This window comes from Chrysoperla carnea, chromosome 3 (genome assembly GCF_905475395.1).
Source record: "Chrysoperla carnea chromosome 3, inChrCarn1.1, whole genome shotgun sequence".
NCBI classification, from domain to species: domain Eukaryota; kingdom Metazoa; phylum Arthropoda; class Insecta; order Neuroptera; family Chrysopidae; genus Chrysoperla; species Chrysoperla carnea.
The window spans coordinates 18295676-18323560 of NC_058339.1; the positions used below are offsets into that span (position 1 = coordinate 18295676).

Here is a 27885-nt window from a genome sequence, read left to right on the forward strand (position 1 = left end):
TGAAAAAGGGAAGAATGCAAAGACACAATATATAAAGAAGCTTGATATTGTTAAGGACATTCATTGGCCATCTGCTAAAATTTTTAAGTGTCATTGTAATGATATGGACTTATGGAATCTACACCATAACATTTGATTTTGTAATTTATAATTATTCAACCATTATTATTGATAAATTGAATTAGATTGTTCATAATTATATTATACATATAACTATCTTTTTTCAACTGAAGAAAAACGTAGTACACTACGGAAGCCTGAATGTCTCAATAGCTGTTTTTCAAAAGTGTCTACCCACAAATATAAAACCAACGAGTTCACTTTCAACAAGTGCACTTTTGACTTGTGGGACATTATGGAAACAAACCTTTTTGAATTTTTTCCACATTTAAAAAATATTAAAAAAGATCCGATAGATGGCAGGAAATAAAAATATAAAAAATCAAAATATTTTTACCTACCCTAGTTCTGCCATCTATCGGATCTTTTTTTAATATTTTTTAAATAACATAAATAAAAATTTTTAACTAACTACGTAAGACAAATTATAAACATTATCATTAAATTTAATTATTATCATTAAATCCGAACATACAATTATTAATAATTCCAGACAGTTTCAGTAGTGGCTAATTAAAGAATAGTCATTACCGACTGACATTTTCAAAAAGGTTTGTTTCCATAATGTCTCACAAGTCCACAAGTGCACTTGTTGAAAGTGAACTAGTTGGTTTTATATTTGTGGGTACACTTTAAAAAAAAAGAAGCTATTGAGACATTCAGGCTTCCGTAGTACACCACATTATGTGAATAACCTACATAAAATATCACCTCCTACAGACACCTGTGTTAATCAAATACAGATAAAGTAATACACATTACACAAAGTATAGAAAATTTTACTGTACAATGTATCTTTATCTAACACATACAATTTATATATACATACAACTTTATTAGTAGAAAATACGCGAAGGTTGATAAAAAGAGATGAGATTATAATATTTTATAAAAAAACTTGATTAAAACAAAGTAATGGCTGAGGCTGATGATGGAACAAAAGGTGAACAAGTATTATAACGGAATAAAAACAATATTTTTGTTTGGTGCCAACACTTGATTCAAACACATATATGTATTGTTTAATTAATAAAAATGTGTCAAAAATATTAAATATGTAAGTAAATTGAATACTGCATGTTTATTTTATTATTGGTACCTACTGGTGTTTTTAAAAAAAATTTTTGACGTTCAATATCAAATTTTATATTGGCCTTCTCTTTTTCTGCGCACTCTAAAAATATTTACAAATGTTTCTTGTGTTGTACAGTTTTGTTAATAATAAAAGTGTTATATATTTCTGGGTTATATTTTGTGTTTATTCATTATTGCCATCTTTGAAGGATTCGTTGTAGGAATAACACCGACCGAGTAATCAAATTTTTACAATTTATTTTTATTTTGTAATTGTATTTAAATAAATTATTTAAATATTTAAAATGCACAATGATCAAACTATGATTTGTTAACTATATAAACAATGTTGTTATTTTTTCTTAAAATATTTTGCCTTGGCCCAATTTCAATCTAATTATAATACTTCTTTATTCACTAATGATGAAATTTTAGAACGTAAGATGAAAAATATGTCATATAGTTTCTTTTGTGAATAAAAAAGGCACTATGTCATTACTGTTTTGATATTTTAGTTAAATTGTAAGATGTTATGAAATATATTATTTAATCGCAATCAGGAAAATTGTATTTTATTTAAATTATTTCCTGAAGAAACAATTGAGAGTATTTTCCGTAATAAAATTTAAAAAGACAATTGAAGGATTCTTTTGTTTCGTTTGTTTCAGAAGTAATTATGCAATAGGATCTAATTAAATAATTACCTATTATCCAGTCAAATTACACTTTGAAAGTTACAAAAATTCCCATAGAGCTAAAAATTGGTATGAATGTTCAGGATACTATTATAAATGAATTGTGAAAAGTCCCCATCAATCCCCCTTGTGCAAAAAATTTTATTGAGAGGGGAAGTTTCCAAAAATAGGTTTTTCGCGTTTTTCAGCAAAACGGTGAGTTTAACAGCAAAAATAGTTCAGACAAAAATTGTAGATCATTCAATTTGCTACAGAATGTGCCTCTGTACCTTTTTTTATAAGTGCTGTCATTTTCGTGATATAGCGGTTCAAAGAATTGAAAAAATTATTTTATTCGTAGAAGCGTTATAGTAGTAAAAATATGAGTCCCTATATCTTATAAAAACAAATTTTAAAATTTTTAGAATATAAATCCGTCCCTATTTTTATTTAGTAGCATGCCCTGAGTAACATCTGTTTTCCACTCAATTGTTAGCGTGGTGATGCTCGTATAACTGTCTCGTTTCAAAGGTCTCATACTCCACAAAATACTGTTAGTCGTAAGTATTGAAAGAGCTGGTGAATTTTCGGAGTACCTGAAAGACCAGACATCTGTAAAAATTCATGTGCAGTGTCGAAAAAATTATACTCGAAAGAGTAGCATTGATGCTATGAAAAGACAGCGCCAAGAAAAAGAAGCTGGTTCATCAAAAATAAGTCCTCATATTTTTACTCGTATAACGGTTCAAAAATGTATTACGAAAAAAATAATTTGTTCAATTCTTTGAACCGCTATATCATGAAAATGGCAATACTTATGAAAAAGGTGTAGAGATACTTTTGGTAGAGAATCGAATTATCTATAATTTTTGTCTGAACTATTTTTGCTGTGAAACTCATCGTTTTGCTGAAAAACGCGAAAAGCCTATTTTCGCAAACTTCCTCCCTCAATAAAATTTTTTCAACAAGGGGGATTGATGAAGATTTTTCACAATTCGTTTATAATAGTATTCTGAACATTCATACCAATTTTTAGCTCTATGGGAATTTTTGTAACCTTACTTATATTTTATGGACTAATTTGACTGGATAAATAGGTGCTTAAAAAAAATAATCAATCAATATATTAAAATAAGGATTTATTTAAAACCCTTTTGGTTAATTAGAACAAGATAAATTTCTTTTCCCACAAGTAAAATATTGCATTATAATAACAATGATTTTGCAAACATCTTTTATTCATCAAAAAATAATACATACTTTCTCTTAATTTTTTGTTTTAAACAGTAAATTATCGTTTTGTTATGTATAATTTATTACTTGTAATTAAGAAAAATAAAAACAATGAATCATATAAAAATATGACATGATTTAGTTATTCATCGTTGTCTATAATAGGTAATAAGATTATTTTCACAGACAAATAATGATCCTAGTAAGGAAAACATGTTTTTATTTTAAACTAATGAGGAAATTTTATTGTGCATCAAAAATAGTTTTATATATTTTTTTTTAAATGACTAATTTCAAATTATTGTTTCAGATTGTTGAATAAATTGAACTGATGAAATGATGAAAGTTAGGGAATGGGGGTCTTATGATCGCCCCTTAAATACAGTCGATTTTGAATCGCCAGCTCACTCAGGTAATATATAGGCTGTTCCTGAAAGTTGTGTACCTACAACGCTCTAGCAGTGCAGCTCAAGTAATCCGATTTGTAATAATAATAAAAAGTTGTAATTTGGATTTAAATTTTTGATATGTTGAGCCCGTTGTATTTTAAAAAAAAGTTCAATTCAAAATTATAATTAATATCAATTTATTGGCGTAGAATGGGGTTTAATCTACTTAGAGACCGTACTTTCTTATATCACAATTAAAATCTATTTCCCTTAACCTCTTAACAAATCCACACAATTACCTAAACGCATTTAAGGGGCTAAGGTACTAAATCCCCCTATATTCCACGACATATTAGGAATATAGGATACGTTAAGGACTACTTTGAATCGGATTTCTTGATCAGGTCTTCTAGAGCACCCTATAAATTAAAATTAATATGTTATTAAATTTGTTTTCTTAATTAGGTACATTATTAAGTGGCCTTAATGATCTAAGATCAAAAGGTGATTTACTGGATATCACGTTACTTGCGGAAGGAGAATCGTTTCAAGCTCATCGTGTTGTGCTAGCATCATGTAGCGATTATTTCCGAGCAATGTTTACAGATGCAATGAGAGAATCTCGACAAAGTGAAATATGTTTAAATGGAGTTACTGCAGAAGGAATCCGATTGCTTTTAAATTATGCTTATACATCACGACTTGCCTTAAACCTTGCCAATATTCAGGATGTACTGTCAGCTGCTAGTCATGTGCAAGTTGTTGCTGTTGTTGAAGCTTGTTCAAATTACTTACAATCACAATTAGATCTGGAAAATTGTGTAGATATTGCAACAATTGCTGAAACTTATTCATTGGTACAATTAAGGAGGCGCGTTTATCGTTTTATAAGTGGACATTTACAAGAATTTTCAATGTCAAATGAATTTCAGCGGTTAGCACCTCAACAATTAGAGTACTTATTAGCTTGTGAATTTCCTGTCGATTGTCCGGAAGAAGAAGTTTTGCGAATTGTACTTAAATGGCTTGAAAATTCTGATGTTTGTGGGTAAGTTTCACCAGTGATTTATTTTTGACTAACGATAAAACCATATTCCCGGCGGAGAAGCCCTAGGCTTTCTGCGTGGCTTCTGGCTTTGACAGAATCTTATTATTATTATTTTGAACTCATCTTACTCATATGATAGCCTAATATGGAATGTAAAATTATTTAAATAGATGTATTGGCAAAATGATCTTCTCTACTTATAAGTTAAAGTCAAGAAATTGAAAACATGTAGTTGTAGTAATTTAGGGTGTACATGAAATTTGTGCCGCTCTACCGATAACATAAAACACTGTAATTAAAAATATAAGCTAATTAGTAAATTGGAATTTCTACGGTACATACATTTTTATTTTTAACAAAAAGTATAATACCTCAACTGAATATTTGTATCCACCAATTAAACTAAGCCACCATCCATAATAGAGATAGCTAGCTAGCTCACTTGTAAGTAAATAATCGAAATCGAAAACCTTGCATGTGTGCCCACCAACAAATTACCGTTGAGGAGCAATAAAATTATGGATGTTTCAACGATGATATTGATCTGAATGAGGCCCCTTGAGACAAGCTTATTTGTACAACATAATTGCACAACCAAATGATAATTTTTACAATTTAGCATCTGATCTTTTTCGATCGCTATTATTATAACCACTACCTAGATAATTACCTAACCTCATATTTCACTTCAATTCATTTTGGAAATTCGACCTAAAGTCCGTCGACGTCAAAGCTCTCCTGCTGTTCTTAAACAGCTCCAAATGGTTCATGGAGTAGTGGCCGGGAATGGGCCAATCCTTGTTCGGTATCACAACGCATCCTATGCTATAAGTGTGTCTCACCCCCAGGACAGCCATTCTAACCTAACCTGAGCTAACCTAATTGGAAATTTCCGATTCATTTCAGTCGTAAATGAATAGTTTTTTTAACAAAAAATGTATGACTAATTGAATAAAATAAATTTGGTTTTCGAGTATTTTGAGTTTTTAGAAGCATTCCGATGTATTTACAATTCTTTTTCTTGTTATAGATTTACTCACCGTTTATCATTTGCTTCTCGGCTTTTAAGAAAAATCCACTTCCGAGAAATACCATCATGGAAATTAGATAATCTATTACAAAAAGTCTTTATTGATCAATCAATCGAGAAACAAAGTATTTATAAAATTGTTATAAGAGAAACTTATCGACAGATTCGAATACCTAATAAGATCAGAGAAACTGCTTTTACAAAAAGTCATTCAAATCATTTAGTCAACTCTCGTGGCATGGAATTAGCGATTGTTAAAGTGGGGGGTTTTAGTATTGGAGGAATTACCAATGAAATCACTTATTGCTTGTCAAAAGGTAAATGGAGACATCTAACATCCATACCACACGTAGAACAATGTAACTTTGGAACAGCTGTGTTGGATAATGAATTATATGTGGTTGGGGGATCGTTTAATCAATCTTTACAAGAAAATATACATCCATTTGGATTTAGGTACAGTCCTAGGTATAATAAATGGACAACAATAGCTCCAATGCAACGAGAAAGGTGTAGGTTTTCTTTAAACGTGTTATCTGGTCGATTATATGCAATTGGAGGGTCAAGTGAGTTAGAAGAATTCGTGGATGGATGTACGGATCAAGAAGAAATCAGTGCCTGTGAATGCTATGATCCAGCTTCAGATAGTTGGTCAAGTATTAGTCCTTTACCAGAAGGACGATCGCAACATGCAAGTGTAACTTGGTGTAATAATGCTAATGAAAAATATATATTCATAAGTGGTGGGTTGGAAAGAGATTTAACTTCCGATGCGGTTCGCAGATATGATCCAGCAACAGACACCTGGGATGTAAGAGCTCCAATGTTATCTTCTCGAGCTGATCATGTAATGATTTCATTAGGACATCGAATTTATGTTTGTGGAGGTTGGTTTGAAGATGCAGATATTGGGAGTCGTGTTTTAGTTGATACGATAGATGCATATGATTTAACGACAGATAGCTGGGAAGTGATTACTCGAGTGCCAACACCTAGGTATCATGCGGGCATAGTTGAAGTTGATGGAAAAATATATTTTATTGGTGGATTCCATAGTGATGCTATGTTCGATAGAGATACAGCTGCCATTGAATGTTATGATGTTGAAAATGATTTTTGGACCACAGAAGAAAAATATCCACAAGATGTTTGGGAACACACTTGTGTCACGTTATATATTCCTAAATGCCGAGACGATATGGAAGTAATGACTACAAATGAGAACAGAAGATAGTATTATATTTAAAGTGTTATAGGACGTGCCATTTACATATTTAAAAAATATCGGGTTATTAATATATAAGACACTGATTGGCGGAAAAAAGCGGATAGCGTAAGGAATGAAATATTATAATGTTATTATTCAGTGTATTTAGCAAAGGTAAATAATTTTAATGCGTCGATTTATACAAAAAAATTAGACATAATATTTCGATGTATATAAAAAATTGTTCAAATGTGCTATCAAATTCCTGTTTATTAAAAGTTATGTCTTTAAGCACAAACGAAGAATTCCGGCTTCATATAGAATGGATGACGAAAATGTAACATGAGTGCATACGTAAAATTCATTTCCTATGCTGAATTCAGTTTGATACAGCTTATTCCTCATTACAGCTTTCGTTATCTGTGTTATCGGAAGCTTAAGCGTACAAATATAGTAAATTTTTATTGTTACAAAAGTGTGTTAACTATTATAATACACGGGTATAAGAAAGACGTCCTTGAATTCCGAATATTTGTATTTATGAGCGGAATTTCAAATAAAAAACCTATGAACTTTGATCAACAATTTGCAACCATGCACTATTCGACACTTTTGAAATAGTTTAACTGTCGTTTATGTTCCAAAGGGCAGTTTTGCAAGTGTCGAACATAAATCAATCACATTTGTGGGTTAGTAGTTCGATTAAAGATTTCCAAAAACTGCACGTCAAGATTTGGTACTCATTGCAGTTCAATAAGACGAACAAAGGCAGTTTAACTATTATTTACTCAATTTACACCAAATTTTATATTACTCCCATTGCGTATTGGAACATACATTACAAATTTTTTAAATATTTTTTTCGCCCATTTCAATAAAGTTAACATTAGATATTTATCGTGAATAATCAAAATTTATCAATAACACAAAACTGACCACTATTAAAGTGGCTATAATCCACAGTACAGTGCTGTGAAACTTCTGGACAATAGGAAGTTTTCTTTCACTGGGCTCTGAAATTTTTTAATTGCATTATTCTAATAAGAAGATCATTTAATTATAAATAGAAAAGTAGATATTCTGAAATTTTACAAAACCCTGAAAATTGCTATTTTTTGTTTTTCGGTCGATGGACACTCTGTTTTGTAATATGTGGGACTACTTCATTTTTCTACTTATTATTTTTCTTTTTATTAGAATTATAATAAGGTTATTAATCAATTTTTAGGTTTTTCAATTAATAAGTAACTAAAATCCGTAATTGTTTGGCCATTCACGATAATAGACCTTTTCATTCACAAAAAATGATTCTTTTATGTTTCGGGTAGATGTCAAAAAACTGTTCAAGTAAAGATATATCACGTGTCTTCTATCTTGATCAAAAAGCGCTGTTCGCTAAAGATAAAAGATATTTGTTTTCTTTACTTGAATAGTGTTTAGACAACTGTCCGAAACAATAAAAAATCGATGCGGAGGTTTATTATTTTAATTTTTAATGTTAAAAAGTTGAAATTCGTAAAATTTTAACTTGAATTTAAAATTGACAATTGCGTTGCACTCCATTCCTAAATTCCTCTGTAGAAAATTTTATTGATAATAAAACTTTTATGGTTTATGAATTGAAGTAGTTGGACTAAATTCTTTGACACCCTTATTTTCAAATATAAAAATGTAAATAAGATTGTCAACATTTTTTATTTTATTTATTATTTTCTCATTATATAAAAATTCAAACTATTGTACTTATTATGGGCCATGACTTTATGGTGAATATTTTTTGTTGCGAGATAAACTATATAGTTTTAGTTATAATATATTTTGTTATTTTTTTAAATATAAAATAAAACATGCTTTTCTAAATTTTTTTTGTTTACTATTTTTTACATTCCATTATTGTAGGTTTAAATTTATATTTGTTTATTTTACCTAGAAAATCTTTCTAAGTTATTCGAGATTCAATAATTTAAAAGAATATTTGAATTATGGATGTAAACCATTAATTGTGGTAAATCGTATACTCAAACCTTAAAAAAAATGTTTATAAAAGAAGACATAGATGTCTACACTTATCAATGCCGTGTCTATTCGTACGAAGCACGATTCGTCTTATCACTTCGGTAAATAATAATCGGAATCGGTTGGTGCATTCAGACATCCAAGCCGGCGCAGTAGCCAGTTATTCTGTAATATTTGATTGATATTGACGGTAAGATTGCTATGGTGGTGTATTAATTTGTTAATCTGTATTATTTTGTAAGTGAATTTGTTCTAAAATGCGGACATTCGCATTAATATCAATGCAAATATTGCTGTCGTTAAATAAACGTCATAAACCATCGTAAATAATCGTATTGTTTGTAACTGTTTAATAATTCTTTTACCGTACAATTAGTGTCATTTGAAACTTGTGAGTGCCTACTTATGTTTTCATTAAATCGATGAAAAGTAGTTGTTGAGTTGTTGACCAATGGTTTAAAATTTACTTTTTTGGTAGTTTTTACTTGAATATTCAATGCGTTATTACTCATGGCATTGGTAGTGTTTGGTGATAAAACTAGTGCTAGTTTCAAATATAAAACTTGTTTTATTAGCTGTCAAAAAACCGAACTGATTGGTTTTTATTATTATAACTTATTGTAATGCCTGGAAGTCGCTCAAGTAACGATCCGGAGCACAAATCACCTCGTGAAAGTGGTGAAGATTCCGAAGATGAGAGTGAAATTTTAGAAGAAAGTCCTTGTGGCAGATGGTTGAAACGTCGGGAAGAGGTAAGGATACATCATATTTTCATTCATTTTGTATAGAAATACCTAACCTCCTATATATAATATGGTTAGTTAGTTTATTTCTTGGTATGTGATATGCACCGGGGTCGCTGCCTGACCGGCTGACGGGTGGCTAGACCCTCGCCCGCCAGACGTTGTTGGCACCGAGTTCGGCTGCAATCTCTCTGCAATCCGCATGCGTTTTCAGGTAAATGACGTCACATTTTATTAGTATCGACTATCAAAAACCATGAATATTGTTGCCTCATGTTTTTTACAGTGTGTTTATTTTATAGAAAATCTACAGTGATTGTATTATCAATTATAAATATTTTCATTTACTGCTGATTACATAAACACTTATTTGTAATTCCTAGAAATGTTACCTTCTAGTTCATGTACCTTGACATTTCTGTCTATATAGGAAATCCGTTAAATTCTTTACTATGTATTAAATCTCAATAATCGCATGAAAAAAACCTTATTTAAGAACGTGTTCAAACATGTTTCATATATAATTGTGTTCGGTTAGGGTATAAAATAATAAGATTATACCTATTGATATTATGTTATTTTTAGCATTAGATTGGCGACCATACGGCGACAAACCGGTTTATCACAAGTCTAATAAAATTCTTACAATATTTTGTTGTAAATTGTAATCTATTTTTATCATACATTTTTATACTAAATATACCTGAAATCCACGCATGTTGTTTTTTTTTATAAGATTGAATTTATAAACAAAATCAAAATTGATTTTGTTTCGATTTTTTAGACTCGAAGATTTCCATTTCTGTGTCTTTTTTGTAATTTTTTGTCACCTTAAATAACTATTTAGTAAAGCACTGTAAAGTACTTGACAGAAATCCGACATATGTAGCTGGTTTAATCTTTGAGCAAATATCCGTTATTCAAAATGAAATGGCATAATCTAATCTAAGTAATTTGGATTAGCCATGGATTTGATTCATGCTGATATTTAAAAATACAAGTTATGAAACAAATAGAAGATCTTAAAAAAGTAATTGCCAATTTGGAAATTTTAAGTGGCTTATAATATGTTGGACCTTTCTACTATATTCCGCCAGCACTTGTGTTATGAGCGTTTTGCATATGCGGTTGAAACTAAAATATATTTTTTTAAAGTCTTTCATAAATTGTGAGAATTTTGCTCATCACGAGAGTAAAAATGTAAGCAAAAAAACATTAACTTTGGAAAATTACGGGTCTCTTCGTGTACTTTCGTTGGTTAACATCGCACTCAGTAAATTAAAAAAAAAAAAAACTGGGGATAGGAATATGGTGAAATTAGTTAAAATCAATTTTTTATATTTTTTAATACTGATGGGATATTATCGAACCCGATATTATCAGTTTTCGAGTGTTTTGCTAAAGGTCAGGATCCGATAGACGACCTCTGATATATTTGAAACTGTCAAGCCCCAATATTGAATAATCTATTTGTACCTATTTGCATATAAACTTGTCGGTTGTATATCAGCAATTAAAAAAGGTCAGAGCATTTTAAAATGGATTAAGGTTATCGTACTCTTAAACAGAAATATTTACACACAAAATTTCCCATACGATGTTAAAACATAAGCCTGCTTGGGATAAATACAAAATATGAATCATTTTAAGGTCAAAATACCCGTAAACCTGACCAAAATCATTTCTTCTTTCTTGTTTTCTTATGCCATATTAAATGCTTGCAATAAAAGACAATGTATCTTTAATATGGACTTAACAAATGACCTAACCACTTTTTTTTGGTGGATCACAATTAGCCCGATTATGATACCTAATTTTCGTTGACTATTTTGGCTTCTCATTAATTTTAAGAGCATGAGTACATACACGTGATCTTTCACTGTGACACGTGCGGAAAAAACCTCTCTGTAAAAAGTAATTCTTTACATTGAATTCTATAAAAACGAATGCGCAAAACTGTCTGAAAATAAATTAAAACCTTGCTTGAATCTACTAAGTTGATAAAATCGAAAAAGCATTCGTACTCAGAGATAAACTCCACGCCAGTTGATTTTAATGGAATACGGTGGAAAGTGTTTGCCTGAGAATACTCAAAAAAATTGTGCTTTTTCGATTTACGCCCATAAATTGGAACGGAAGTACCCTACTTCCGGACACAACATTCTCTTTATTTGACAGTTGACAATGTATTGAAACTGCCTTAATAAATTAAAAAAGCCCCTGCAAAAGATTCCTTTTGCCAGAATGTGAAATGAATTTTCTGTTATTTTTAATTAATAGTTAAATTTTTAAACGTTAATAGATTAAAAAGTGGTTATTCATATTTTTTTCTTCTCGAGTTTGTGATTATTTATTTCAACTTTGACCTCTAAATTACAGTATCATCACATTTTGAATGTAATTGATTTCATGAATGAATGACTAACAGAATCTCACATTTTTTCTAGGAAATTACTCATAAAGTACAATATTGTTACTAATTTTTTATATCGGTTTTCATTATACTTGATTTTGTTTTGATTATTCCGGATAATTCATGTTTTATTTTTATAACTTTTCTCAAATTTCTTTTGAAAATTATAAAATTCCCAATTACAATAAAATTACATTACATTGTCATTTTTCCTAGAACCATTGCTTAAAATATTAAAAAAAACAAAATCTTGATCGAAGCAGTTTGTTTCGTTCTAGCAAATGAGTTTTTTTTTATTTAAAATTTCGTAGAATTTTAACAGCTTTTCAAGATTGAATAACAAATTTACATGTCACAACTTTGGTGTCAAAACTGATACTTTCGAATCCGAGTGTTTCAAATATCTTTTTTTACTCATTATTGTTACCTTTAAAAAAGTATTTTTTTTTTATTTAAATATTTTTTTAATTTGTGCCTATCTACAAAAGTTATAAATATAAAAGATTAATATTGAACAACTAATTGTTATAAAACAGAATATTAAATTTTGAATATATGAATCATTTTTTTTTGTTAAACCGGTGTCAATGTTTCAAAGAAACGATCAAAGAAATTTAAATATTTTAAGTTTAAAAACATGTTTTTGTGTGTTTGTGTGTGTATATTTGAATAAATATATTAAATTTTTTTATGTTATGTAACTAGCAGTTACCTGTTTTATAGGGTCACATGATCTGAATAATAACAACAAAAACTAATACATGGAAAAATCTTAATCATATTGACTTAGGTAGTAGTTATCTAATGTGTTTTTTCATCGATAGGTTTTTAAAAGTGTAGACAGTTTTTTTGCCAGTTTTATGTATCGATTTTATAATAAGACGTGTATTAGTACAGCTGCAGCAGCCAAGGGTGACTCGTTCCGTATCCGTATCGTTGTACCTTCCTGCTCAATTGTTTTCTTAATATTTTGACCGGCTTGATCCAAATTTGACATGATTGACTTTTATAAAAGTCGTTGTAGCATTAACTGTTTTTAACGATTTTTAATACTAACAAAGACTCTATTTAGCGATAGATAAAAGAACTATATAGTTTTCACGCGTATCTTGTACGTATACGGGGTGTCTTTTTTAACTTTGACGTATGCGTGAAACTTGAAAAATAAGTTTAATCGAGGAATATTCTTCAAATGAAAAATATTAATTTCAAACGCAGACATCTTATAAGGGTATTAAATTCAATATAAGTTTTTCGATTCAATAAAAACCTCTCTCTAATTCATAACTGACAAATATTAGACGAACACTTTAAATTAGAAAGTTGTTCTTTATAAATACGCAAACATTTTTTTTTGTATACCGAATAATTTAGACAGTAATTGATAACAAAAATACCCTATAAACCACTTTTATTGGAAAGTGATTTTTTCGAAGTGTGTCTAGTTTTCGCCGTGGGTCTAGTTCCAAGGCATACGAAAAAAAATTTTTTTGGAAAACTTTTTAGTTCGTTTTTGCCTGTACAGTTTAGTTCGTATGTTCCAAATGGCTTGATGGATTTCGACATTTAAGGTATTTTTAAATTCGTCTTAAAAATCCAAATGTCCTTAGATAAGTGTTTGAAAAACAAAACTTAATGGCGCATTTTTGGAGTAAAATTGTAACACGTCAATGAAAAAAATAAACCAAACCTGCCGAGTAGGATTTCAAAATAAAGGAAATTATGTTATATGGTTTTTAATTAGGAATTATTAATTGGTTTAAAAAGTTTTCATATAAAAATTGCCGGGACACTTAAAAGTCTAAAATAAAAAATTAAAAAGAAAAAAAAACTTGACTGCGTTAAATAAAATTTGAAAAGAAAGAAACAAGTCCAGTAGTTTACAAAAGGACCCGTTAAGATCTAGACCGACTCAAGTCTTCCCTATAATGGGTCCCGGCTGTTAAAGGTATGTATAACTGCTAAATGTATACTAGGTACTGAACTTGTTTTTCTTCTTCAGATTTTACTTAACGTAGTCGGGCTTTTTATTTATTTAATTATTTATTTTATTGGACAAGGTATAAGCTTTTTGTTTCCGAATTTTGCTAGATTTTTAACATACCTACACGTTTTTGTACAAAATTTTAAATGCCTCATATATAATAGGTTGGCTGATAAGTCCCCGGTCTGACACATAAATGGCGTCGCTAGTATTAAATGCATATTATTTTTATATAGTACCAACCTTCAAATGATTCGTGTCAAAATTTGACGTCTGTAAGTCAATTAGTTTGTGAGATAGAGCGTCTTTTGTGAAGCAACTTTTGTTATTGTGAAAAAAATGGAAAAAAAGGAATTTCGTGTTTTGATAAAATACTGTTTTCTGAAGGGAAAAAATACAGTGGAAGCAAAAACTTGGCTTGATAATGAGTTTCCGGACTCTGTATTTTTTCCCTTCAGAAAACAGTATTTTATCAAAACACGAAATTCCATTTTTTCCATTTTTTTCACAATAACAAACGTTGCTTCACAAAAGACGCTCTATCTCACAAACTAATTGACTTACAGACGTCAAATTTTGACACGAATCATTTGAAGGTTGGTACTATATAAAAATAATATGCATTTAATACTAGCGACGCCATTTATGTGTCAGACCGGGGACTTATCAGCCAACCTGTTATATTTAAATTTATTTTTGCCATATTAAATTACATTGACGACTTTCCCAAATAGTAAAACAAAAAATTTAGTAAAAACTAATAGAAATAAATATTATTTTTGTGTGCATATTCTAGTATTTAACTAATATTTGGATTATGGCCAAACATTTCATAAAAATAATTATCGATTCGCTCATAAGAGATCCACTTTAACGACATTTGTCTTTTGAACTGCATAGAGCATAGACTCAGTTTACTTTACTGTCTTTATTATTTTTAAATGTTAAAGAAATATTTATGCATGTGTTTAAAAGCAGATGCGTGTGATAATAACTTTGTCATATGGTCACACACAATTCATAAACATACCCCCCCTCCCCCATTCTTTATTGCCACTGTTAAACGTAAAGTGTTTTTAAAAAGTGTTCAACTATTTAATTTTTATTGTTGTTTAATGTTTTAATAACCATAAATTTATATCGATTTGCTTATTATATAACCGACATAAAAAAATGAGAAGGTTCTTAATTCGACTGTATGCTTGTTACCTCAGAACTTTCGACTGGGTCAATCGATTTTGATGAATCTTTTTTTATTTGAAAGCTGGTGCTTCCCAAGTGATCCTATTTATAATGGCATCCATGAGAAAACTGTATAAGTCTTAAATTTGTATTGAGTATGTTTCGATATTCTGTTGTGGCAAGGGTTTCTAGGAGTTTTATAATTTTAACCCCCGAACCACAAAAAAGGAGTGTTATAAGTTTGATCGCTGTGTGTGAATCTGTCTGCCTGTCTGTCTGTGGCATCGTAGTGTCTAAACGAATGAACCGATTTTGATGTTTTTTGTTTCGTTTGAAAGGTAATTTAATGGAGATTATTCTTAGCTATGTGAGAGTAGTATTTTAAGTGAGAGTTTAGGATTCTGTACCCTGAACAACTAAAAAATAGGCCATGATCCTCGAAATCGATTCTGTTTGGAGAAGGCCTTAAGAAAAATGGTAATTTAGTAGAGAGTGTTCTTAGATATATGCTTCAAGTGCGAGTTTCGGGTTCTGTAACCGAAATATTTGAGTGCAAGTTTAAAAATATCCGACACTCCAACATTTACATTTTTTTATACCCTGTATGTATGAAATATACCAAGGTATACTAATTTTAGCCTCAAGTTAACGCATCCATTGATCATTAAAATCTCGCAATATGAGCAAATTTGAGCTAAGACCTAATTCTCATAAACGTCCTTTAAAAATTACATGTTATTAAATTTTTGTGTAATTTATTTCTTAATTGTAAATTATTTGTTTTAATTAACTTTAATTAATCAGATGATTATAGATAATTTAAAAATGACTTAATAATTAAGATAACGGTGTAAGGATCTTTAAATTACACATTAATAATGAAGGTAAAGGTCATATCTGATATAAAATAATATTTTTTGTAAATCAAATTCCATTTTTCTTTTCAGTTGAATAAAAAACGCCCACATTTAAATTTTGACATAAACATGTAATTTAAATTAAAACTTTTTTTTTGTCTTATTGCTTATGTGTCTCTATAATAAATTTTTACATGTATTAAGTGGAATGAATGGTTTTAATAAATAATTGATATTCAAGTTTATACAGGGCGTCCCAAGCTATAACCGCTCGACTTCATCAAATGGCAGATAATGTTAAAATAAAATAATGTTTAACAAGTGAAAACTGATTGAGTGAATTGACTGAGTTAATTGTTGAAATACCATGCATAGTCAGTGTTGATTTCTTTATCACATAACACATACAAACATGTGACACATACATAACTGATAATCAAGTATAGTACATATTATAAAATTTCCGCCTATCTGGCGCCCTCACGGGTAAACAGTGATGTTTACGAAAAAATGTTTCAAACAAAAGTTGATTAATTTTTGATAAGGAACATTTTTTACATTTAAACTTTTGTTCTATTTCTAGCGGTTTACAAGATTAACCCAGACCCAATTGACCTATGATGCTCATTTACGAACTTGACCTTCACTTTTTACGTCCTGAGTACGCTGTAAAAATTTCAGCTCGATATCTTTTTTCGTTTTTGAGTTATCGTGTCCACAGACGGACGGACGGACGGACGGACAGCCGGAAATGGACTAATTAGGTGATTTTATGAACACCTATGCCAAAATTTTTTTCCTAGCATCATTATTTTTAAGCGTTACAAACTTAGGACGAAACTTAATATACTCTGTATATTTCATATATACATGGTATAAAAACTAAAACCACGACACTACAAAATCACAGGTGCTAAGAAAAATTGGAAATTTGACACATAATTTCCTAAACACGGATCATTAGATAACGATATTGTATTTTCATTCTTAAATTATTATCCAAAGCTGGTACTGTCTTATTTCCAATTTTTCTACGCAACCGTTTTGGCAATATTCTCAAATATATTTTCAAAATTTCAAGAGGACGCTTTGTCAACTATGTATACTCTGCGTCACAAAATATGCCCGTGTTATACCATTTTAAGTGATATAGATATCATATAGTTATATTACTTAGAATGGTAAAAAACATGTACATTTTGTGACACAGAGTATACTTAGAAATTGTCAATATGTTAACATTACCTACCATTTGAAGATGATATCCTGTTATGACTTGGACCATCCGGTATAAATAATATTTTGTGTTGTCTGCGATGTTTTAATAAAAAAAAATATGAGCAAAAATTTTGTTTTTCATTAAGTTTGCCAATAAAATGTACATTAGTTTTTCCCAATTACAATTATTTTTATTAAATAATAGACTGTTTCAGTCGAACTGTATCAGGAAGAAAAAACAACTAAATAACTAAATTTTAAGTTCTAGACAAAAAAAAATCTATAAATCCCACATGTTGCTACTTGAATTTTTATTTTTAAATCATGACGTCAAATCTAATTTGATATTTATTAATCCAGCAGAAGTTTCATTTTCAACCCAAATGAAATTGAAATTTTGGCTTTTGCTCTGGTTTCAGCGAATGTAAGACCAATCTAAACGTATTAAAATTTATAAAACAGTTTAATCTCAAATAGTCTATTTATTTTAATGTCCTAAGTCTACAGCTGAATATGGTAAATCTTATAAAAATGATCAATATGTTTATTTCAAACTGTGTTAACTGTGTTAACAACAATCTTCATGAAGTTGCCCCAATCACATATGGACTAGACATGATAGATATGCGATCATAATAACCAAATACTTTATTTAAAGCAAACGCAAAGAAATTTTCTTTTAATTCATCGATTCGCTTTATTATATATTCCAACTAAGTACAATTTTATTTTTCATCAATAAAATGCATGAATTTAAACTTAAATCAATCTCTTTCATAGAAGTAATGATTTTGTTTATTTAACTTCAGTGATTTTGTATCAATAAATTCATATTATACCATGCATATATGAAATATACATAGTATATTAAGCTTAGTCCCAAGTTTGTAACGCTTAAAAATAATGATGCTAGGAAAAAAATTTTGTCATAGGTGTTCATATAATTACCTAATTAGTCCATTTCCGGTTGTCCGTCCGTCCGTCCATCTGTGGACACGATAACTCAAAAACGAAAAAAGATATCGAGCTGAAATTTATAATATCCTGAAACAGCGTACTCAGGACGTAAAAAGTGAGGTCAAGTTCGTAAATGAGCATCATAGATTGGGTCTTGGGTCCGTAGGACCCATCTTGTAAACCGTTAGAGATAGAACAAAAATTTTAAATGTAAAAAATGTTCCTTATAAAAAATTAAACAACTTTTGTTTGAAACATTTTTTCGTAAACATCACTGTTTACCCGTGAGGGCACCAATTAGGCGGAAATTTTATAAAATGTACTATACTTGATTATCAGTTATGTATGTGTCACATGTATGTATGTGTTATGTGATAAAGAAATCAACACTGACTATGCATGGTATTTCAACAATTAACTCAGTCAATTGTTTCTTTTCACTTGTTTTAAATTCAATTCCATTCTATTGTAAATACAAATATTTAGCTGTACTTGTTCCAATCTTTAGGCAAATGTTTGAAAGTATTTTTACTTTATTTCAATATGAAATTGTCAACTTTGGGATGAGGTTGTCATTATTTTAATTTTTTTGCAATAAATCGAGAATAAAAGCGCAGATTGTCTTGTATGTGAATTTTTGCCTATAAATGACAATAGTTAAACACAATTGGCCACAATGTTAATAATAATAATTATTTCCCTTCATAAATAAATAATGTATTCATTTGTAAATGTATTTAATATACATAAATTATGTAGCACATAACATTAATATTACAGAGGTTATAAACTGCTACAATTAATATAGTTTGCGATCTACGAACTTGACCTTCTGTGTTTGTTGCAGTAGTTCTGTAGTACTGTAGCTGTAGTAGTTAATACTCATGTACGTAGAGTCCGTCCTATCTATATTATTAGTTGCGGTCGTAAATGTTGTATTGTCGATGTCGTATGACTACTGTTACCATGATAATCATTTGAAGTATAAGGAATACGATAGAGTCAGCGAATCGAATGATACGAACTAACAATATAATGATGACGATCCACATCAAATATACATTTCATTATATATTCAATTATTCATAATTAATGTGTTCCGTTTATTATTTTATTCTGTTTTTTAATGTCGCAAAAGATAGCAGCATATGAAATTAAGGACACCGCACACAACATGGATTGCTTACAAATTTTTTCGAAAACGGTGGAGTTATTTGTAATTCTGGATAAATAGATCAAAAGTCTCCACGAAAACAAGGCCCTTGAGGCTTGTCGTGACTTTTCCCTCTTAGGGAATACTAAAACAGATATTATCTCACAAAGGAGTATATTAATTTATGTAACGGCTAGAAACTTTAAATAGGGGTAGAAGTGTTTCAATTTTGGAAGTAAAAGGATATTCTTAACCCCCGAACTAAAAAAAGGAGTGTATTTGTGTGTGTTTGTCTGTTGTTTGTCTGTGGCATCGTAGCGCCTAACGGGATGAATCAATTTTGATTTTTTTGAAAGGTAATTTAGTGAAGAGTGTTCTTAGCTACTTAAGTGTGAGTTTAGGATTCCGTACCCGTAAAAACGATAAAAAAAATTTGCGAATATTTTCCAAATCGACTCAGTTTGGAAAAGGCTTTAAGGAAAAAGGCCATTTTATGGAGAGTTACACTCCATAAAATGGCCTCTAAGCTCTAAAACACTTAGATATGTTTTAGAGCTTGATAGAATTTTTTGGGTTCTGTAAGTTTTATGAAATGATAAAATTGATCTCGATTTCTCCCTCGAAATTTTTATACCATGTACATATGAAATATACATAGTATATTAAGTTTAGTCCCAAGTTTGTAACGCTTGAAAATAATGATGCTAGTGAAAAAATTTTGTCATAGGTGTTCATAAAATCACCTAATTAGTCCAGTTCCGGTTGTCCGTCCGTCCGTCCGTCTGTGGACACGATAACTCAAAAACGAAAAAAGATATCGAGCTGAAATTTTTACAGCGTACTCAGGGCGTAAAAAGTGATGTCAAGTTCGTAAATGAGCATCATAGGTCAATTAAGTCTGGGTTAATCTTGTAAACCGCTAGAGATAGAACAAAAGTTTAAATGTAAAAAATGTTCCTTATCAAAAACTAAACAACTTTCGTTTGAAACATTTTTTCGTAAACATCACTGTTTACCCGTGAGGGCGCCAATTAGGCGGAAATTTTATAGTATGTACTATACTTGATTATCAGTTATGTATGTGTTATCAGTCAATTGTTTCTTTTCACTTGTTTGTTTTAAATTTTAAGATAATTTTTACATCGAAATCACAAAGTTTTAATTTATTCTTATAACTCTTGTAGCTTTATTTCTTCCATACTACCAATCAATATACGCTTGAATTTTTCTAAAAATAATTGTTTTTTTGTTTTGCTAACTTAAAGGATATATTTTAAAATTATATGTACATACTATTTTGTAGTTTAATTCGTCTCTATCGTTAAATATATTTATTTACTACATATTATTTTATATTAAAATTGTTATACCAATTACCTAAAAATGTTTTTATTATCATTGTGTTTTCAATTTGGTTCAATTTAAGCTGTTGGCGGTGCCAGTAGCCGTCGTATATAATTGGCGAAATTTTTGTTTATTGATTGTACCTTTGCGAAATGCGGTAGGGTCACCTTGATTTACTTATAGAAGAGATTTAATTGCTTCAATTATTTAATAGAAAAACTTCTAGGAATAAGTTCCAATTTCAAGTATAATAATAAAAAAAACTTTAATGGATAAATTACTGATACTCGTGACTTCGATGCGAGGCTTAAAATAATATCAGTACTTCTATACTTCTAAATAATTGCTCATTTACTTTAACTTTGTGCATGGTTCAGATCAGAGAGTGTGCTGATGATTAGTGATGTACCGGATCATCAAAAAGATAGATTGACGGATACGGATTCGAATCCTTATTTAGAAGTACAAATTTGGTTTAATGAGGCTGCGTAAACCAGTTCAGACAGAAGGCTTCGTAAACCAGTTTATCAAAAATTCATCTCGATATCTCCAGTAGATTTCGCATGATAGTGATTATACTGTTAAAACTACTGTTAAATTAATTCCAACTACGTTTTGTTAATTCTTTAAAAAATTTGCATGGCTGTATAAAAAAAATCTAAAATTAATGATTAATTATGTGAATACATGCATGAGTAATTGAGATAACAAGTGGCGCTTCTCTCCTCGACACAATAATTACGCGTGTATAATAATTTAATTTTTGGAAATATAATTTGTACGATTGTTTTGATGAATTTGTAGGAGGTTTAGGGTCTGCCTACTCTGTCACAATATATATTTAAGTTTATAATTTATTTGTTTAATTACCTAAGGTTGTTACGTATTCGTATAAATTATTAAAATTTATTTTAAAATTATCTTTCCCATGATTTATCACTAAAGGTTTGCTAGAAGATATATAGATCAAATCTCAACCTGATGAAAAAAATTGAAATGACAGATTGACACAAATTTGTGAGATACTGCATTATTTTAGACAAAAAGACTAAAAAAAATTTATTTCTGAATATTTGATATTTCCTATATTAAATAAAAGTCGTTTCTTTTCAAAATAAATCTAATTATAAACTTGACCTTTGTAAATGTTTTTTCTTTTCTTTTTGAGAACGCATTTAAAAAAAAAAATTTTTTATTTGAACAAACAAAACACTTTTAGAAGATATATAATAAATTAAATATATATTTTTTATCTTAAAAAAAATATACAAGATGATTTAAATTGAATAGTAAAACATTTCTTTACATTCAATTATGTTTGACTAGTTTATTATTTGTTTAGAGCCTAAATGGCCGAGCGGTCTAAGGCGTTTGTCTTTATCTGTTTTTCCATTTAGACTTAGGTTGCGGGTTCGAATCCAGGCAGCGGCAATGTGAACAATCTATAATTAATAGGAGTGCAGAATTGATCACATTGTCGTGTAACATACATAAGAACGAAGTAACCGACTCCACCCACATCAAAATGTAATTGTAAATATGTTTGTAATTAAATAAACAAAGATTAACAAACAATGATGTGGGTGGCCTCTGTTCTAGGCATATATGTCAGAGAAACGGAGGTTAAACCCTATTATTATTATATTTATTATTTTAAGTATATCAATATTCAATAAAATAGATTTTAATTTTAACACAGGTTATATAGAAGCTAGGTACTCTTATCCACAATGCACTAAATTACAGGAGTTGTTTTATTATTTAAATAGGTTCAGTATCACGTACTGAAAGTAAATGCACAAAATCCTAACAAAAATAGGCGGGGGAAGTGCCTTCATTTTTTTCCATTTTAAGGAAAACCGTATTAGGCTATATCTCCATAACCGTGCACTTTAGATCAAAAATGGTAATAACTTTTATTGTAGATAATTACCTACCTTTTTTGTAAACTATTTTTTTTTTTGAATCACTAACCGTTTATGACTTATATGTCTTCTAATATTTGTCTAAATAAGAAAACATTTAAGTACTTTAACTATTGTTTACTAAAATTAATATTTATACGCGTTTAATGTTGCAACCACCGGGTGTAAGAATTCAGAAGAATAACAAAAAAATTTCTTCTTACATAAATAAATAAATCATTCTGTATTTATTTATTTTTTGCTCTAGTGTTTTTATTGAGAGATATTCTTACATTTGGTTAAATAGTACCAAGAGAAAAATACTAAATTTTAATTTGATCATTCATAAATCACAGGAAAATTAATTTATGTTAGCCAAAGTTTCTGAAAAGTCTTTTACTCTTTTAGTTTTGGTTTTTTTTCGTCAAAAAATCAACAATAAATGCATATGGCACACCATTTATTAATGTCAAATATCTTGTCTCGAGAGAAAACCGTAAATAATTGGGACGTTACTCATTTAACTTAAGTTTTTTGAAAGATAATCGTTTTTTTGTGGGTATGTCTTCAGAATTTGCTTACGATTATCCTAAATAAATAATAATAAAACTTTTTTAATGAAAAATATATCATTTTTGACGTGGCCTTGGATTTGATATTGAACATAACCTCAAAGTCATAGCGAATCAAAAATCAATTTTTCACATTGGAACCCCTTTTTTTTATTGCGGGTTTGGAAAGAGCAGAATATTTTGCACTCGTAATATAATTGACCATGATCTTCAAGGTCATTCGAAGGTCAAAGATCTTATTTCATAGATAACTCTAAAGCAAGAGGATCAATCGTAGAAAGGATAAAGGCAATATCATGGCCAAATTCTTCAGAGGTTTCCATCTTTTTGGGACATCCTGTTATAGGAACAAAACCTTAATTTCAAATTTGCAATTTGGTTTTTTATAACTTAATACTAACGTTTTATATGCCACGGTTTTATTATTTTTATTTTTGGTTAAAATAATAATTTTGATAGGCGTTTGAGTTTATTTCGAGAAATAAAATTTCATTTGTGCGAAATCTTAATGAAGTTAATTTATTACGCAATATTTATCAACAGTTTTTAATTGTAAAAACAAACATAAGAAATTTGGCAACTGATGTATACAATTTAATGATTTTTTTTTTTTGGTGGTGGGATTGTGGGTCATTTTTACATAAGGATCATTAACTTTAGATGTGTATTATGCCTAATTAACCATACCATTTCTATATTTTTATAAATAAACATAATAGGAAAACAAAATTACGACGAATTTGATTGATTTGATATTTACCCTTGATTTTTTTTTAAAATTTCGTTTGTTACTATTTAAAGCTGAAAAGCTTTTATTTAATTTATGGTAAGAGGTCGAATTATTTCACATCACAATATGCAAATACTCGATGATGGATAAACTGGCTTGATTTATCTACCGTAAGAGAATTGAAAATGTGGAACTACAGTTCATTAACTTATTGAGAATTTGACCTATGTCGGATTGACCTTTGACGGATAAGGTACATAAATTTGTAGCTCCGCGATGTGAAGGAGAACCCAAATTGTTATCACTCATGTTAATTCCATCCATGACACGCTGTATATAAGATATTATAAGATAGCAAAAATGTCTTATTACGTATATAATGTCATTATAATTTACATAAAATAATAATAAAATTGAAGATAATACATCACACAAAATAAACGATAATTAACAAAGTTATTTAAAGTTTTGATATACATTTGATATGTTTTGATTATATAAAATAAGATGGCGCCTATTATTTTATTTGAAAACACAAAGTTCAATTTGTAGCAAACAAAATGTAAATATTTTAATACAATAATAATAATAATAATAAGTTTACTTAATGAAGGTCTCGTCTTGTGATCAATGGCACTGAAGTGAATGAGTTTGCTGTTTTCTTATTAAAGTTAAACATAAGACTTGGAAATGTTGATGATATAACTTGATGAGATATGAATGATAAAATAATATGTATTATTATTTATGTAATTACTCTTTAATACACATATTATTTGTACATTATCAGAGAAATACTAGGAATCGCAAAAAAAGATTCTCAAAAATCAGATTCTCTTAAAATCTCACGTTAATGTGAGACAACTTAAACCTCACTCTGACATGTCAGGGTTGACCTCAAATTGTTAATCAATCCGCCAAAATGCTCGCTGATTAGTCTAAAGCCAAAGTTATTCGCACCTTGCGTGAGTATTTTTGGAGGCGTTTCCATGGTAATGATACAATACTTTAATTATAGAATTGTATGGATGCATATATAATTGTATGGATTGCATTTAAGACTTACATTGAAAATTTAATATTATTGTTTCACAAATTTAAATAAATAATTATGATAATTTACATTTGAAAAATAATATTCGAACAATTTGATTTCTCATTTTCACAATTTTTAATGCATTAAGTTAAATTAATTAGTGTTTTTCAATAATTTTAACTTGGCATTTTCAATAACATTAACATGTAAAGAATTGCAAATTAGTCATTACAGCCTCCTTAAACTCCAAAATTTTTCACTGGAAGCGCTGGCATCGATTTTATTGTCCCTACCATGACTACGCACACAACGAATATATTATCCAGCAATTACTATATACAGGGTGTCTCCTTACTTGATTGACAAAATTTAAGAGCGTATTCTTTGGATAATTTTAAGTGGAAAGTGCCTTACATACTTTTTTCCAAAACCCAATAGTTAAGCAGTTATGCACACCAAAGATAATATCCAAGAGGAGTAAACTTAATTACTTAATAGGAGTAAACTTATTAAAATTCATAATTAATAGAAGTTCATAAATTATATAAAAGTTTAGAAAAAAAATAGAATTTTGGTTTAAAGTTTGCTCAAAATTCCTACGTTAAACTGTTATAAGCGCGTGCATGACATTATCTTCACTATTTAAAGTTAATGCTTAAAATAGAAAAAAAATTTGAGCTATTATAGGCTTACAAGTTTATTGTTTACTTATTATAGTAATAAAAATATGCAAATATAGTTTTTGCAACAATTTTTTTTTTTTTTGAAGGTTATACAAAAACTTTTAATTGCAGTATATTATATTATTAATTGTTGTAAATATTATGATATTTTACGATTCATAATTATAAAAACACAATAAAAAATTATTTAAGTACTCAATACAAAATATTACCTCATGTAATCCACCTTGTCAAATCTTTTTCCTTATTGTTCCGCATCCAAAAACTTAATAAATACACCACTTGTGTTTCTATTATTCTTCTTAATAAAATTTCAATTGTACAAACCTTGAACTTTGATATATTAGCTGTCGCAAATTATTATTTATTATTGGTTATAAGATTCATTTTTGGATTGAAATTTTAAAAACATTTTTAAAATGTACGTTTATTACTCCTAAAAGTGTCGCCTACGTACGCTGGTAGCTGATTTGCTTTTTGATGAATAAAAATCAGAAAAAAGTAGTGCGTAATCAATTTTATGATGATTGACGCAAATCTGAATAATTGCGTTTTTGGTAATGAAATCAGGGGGCGTGTATGGTTAAAAAATTTATTCAGAATTAAATATTTAAAATATGAGTATTAATTTTATATTTTTCTTTATAAATTTAAAAAGTAATAATCGCAATGGGACAATACACTTTTGCAGAAAATACAATTATTAAAAGAAAGAGTTCCTAAAAACCTTTTAAATCAGTATCAATATTTTTAGAATCCACGAAAAGCGTGGCAAAATCCAAGGTTTAATGTGCGGGGTTTTTTTCGTATATCTAGTGTTTAATTTACATCTAGGCATAGGCCAACCACGAGTATGACAGAATACATACGTTAAGCTTAATGCATCTAAGAAAGAGGTGTTATAGACATGTGTTGAAGCTTCGATACGCGTTGAATTAGTTGTAAGACGCTTGAAGTTGTAAGACATACTTTGCAATTTCATATCACGTCTATAATACCTCTTATTTAGATGCATTGGTTAACGCATGTACTCTGTCATATTCGTGGGTACGTCTAGATGTAAACTGAGCGATTAGTATTACCAGGAGTATTTTCATTTTTCGTGAAAAGTTTTCATAAGCTAAGTGTTAATCTAAATTTGTGTTTTCTTGTTGCAATGTAATAAAGAACCGTTATTTTTTTCATATATAAAAAAAAAATGAACGAACGATATTTAGAAATAAAAGATTAATTCATTTATATGAAAAAACAACACAATCATATGAAATGTCAATAGTTTTTTTTTTCTTCTATAAATATCTTATTGATAAATTTTTTTTTACAATGTAATAAATTAATGTTATAATCAAATATAAGGTTCAATTCCTTTAAATATTGCTTATAGTGTATTTCTGTTAGTTGGACATTTGTTATATTGCATCTCGTTTTTGATATCGCTTTATTTTAAAATTAACCCTGTATAAGTAATAGATCCGACACAAAACTTTTCGGATCATATTCAGGACACAATAAACTTGCACCACTTTTAGATATATGTGTGTTCACACGATTTTTTTTTGTGAATGACGGATGATAATGGTCACTTTTTTTCGTTAATTGTTACATTATAACATCAAGTGCTGTAAAGACTAAAAGTGGCGCGTGGAAATTGGACCGTTTACAAAACGAGAGACAAAAGTTTGTAAATTTTCTGTTGATATTACGAAATTGGAAATAAGTGTAACAGCTTTCTATCCAAAATTAAAATTTTACAGTAAATAAGAAAAACAAATTTCTTTATCGGCATAATATTTTGATTTTTCCAATGTAATAAAAAGCATAAGGTTGTATCTCTGATTGCAGCTCTGTTTTGCATCAAACGAGTATTTATAATGTGTCTTATGTACATGCAATTTCAAAATTAATATTTGTTTTATCGATTTTAAAAAAAGTGTTCAAACTAATTGAAATATTCCATTCCATAATTCATTGACATTTAAGATTATAACACTTTTTTATGAGAGGTATAATATTTAATAATGTCTATTATTGTAGAGAATGCCGCGGTGATTAATTTATTTTTAGTTGTATACTTGATAAACTTTTGTTAGGTAGTTTAAAAAAAACTATCATTATTCTTAATGAACTATATTTTTTTGTGTACTTGACGTATTATGTGATATTTAGATATTATACAACCCTTAGATTTATTTTAAAACTTATCTGATTCCTTTTCTTTGAATATTTTTTTCCATGTAAATGACAAATTGTTGAAAGAAAATGATTCAAAAAGGAAGAAAATTGAAGTACGAGCAGGATAGATCATAATAATAGGCTGA

General features: G+C 29.1%; 2 protein-coding genes across 5 annotated transcripts in view; both read left to right on the forward strand.

Moving 5' to 3' along the window:
* The first annotated feature begins 1049 nt into the window (after nucleotides 1-1049).
* On the forward strand, nucleotides 1050-7448 carry LOC123295546 (kelch-like protein 26). Of its 4 annotated transcripts, none has more exons than XM_044876931.1 (4): nucleotides 1050-1177; nucleotides 3412-3513; nucleotides 3956-4538; nucleotides 5569-7448. In XM_044876931.1, the coding sequence occupies exons 2-4, from the start codon at nucleotides 3438-3440 to the stop codon at nucleotides 6800-6802; spliced, it is 1893 nt and encodes a 630-aa protein (XP_044732866.1). In that variant the 5' UTR covers nucleotides 1050-1177; nucleotides 3412-3437; the 3' UTR covers nucleotides 6803-7448. The 4 variants fall into 4 exon arrangements, with proteins under 4 accessions (XP_044732866.1, XP_044732867.1, XP_044732868.1 ...); XM_044876932.1 differs by lacking the exon at nucleotides 1050-1177 and adding an exon at nucleotides 1343-1431; XM_044876933.1 differs by lacking the exon at nucleotides 1050-1177 and adding an exon at nucleotides 1820-1864.
* Nucleotides 7449-9239: 1791 nt separating this feature from the next.
* Nucleotides 9240-27885, forward strand: part of LOC123294743 (nuclear receptor-binding protein homolog) — a 132355-nt gene continuing 113709 nt past the window's right edge. The window contains exon 1 of the mRNA XM_044875876.1: nucleotides 9240-9543. Coding sequence (XP_044731811.1) covers nucleotides 9415-9543 — 129 coding nt within the window. The 5' untranslated portion in view covers nucleotides 9240-9414. The remainder of the gene's footprint in view (nucleotides 9544-27885) is intronic.

Excerpts from the sequence above, each read along its gene's own strand:
- LOC123295546 (XM_044876931.1), top strand. The coding sequence starts at position 3,438 with ATGATGAAAGTTAGGGAATGGGGGTCTTATGATCGCCCCTTAAATACA. Across the intron at positions 3,514-3,955 it reads TGAATCGCCAGCTCACTCAG|GTACATTATTAAGTGGCCTT; the intron begins GTAATATATAGG and ends TTTCTTAATTAG. Across the intron at positions 4,539-5,568 it reads GAAAATTCTGATGTTTGTGG|ATTTACTCACCGTTTATCAT; the intron begins GTAAGTTTCACC and ends TTCTTGTTATAG.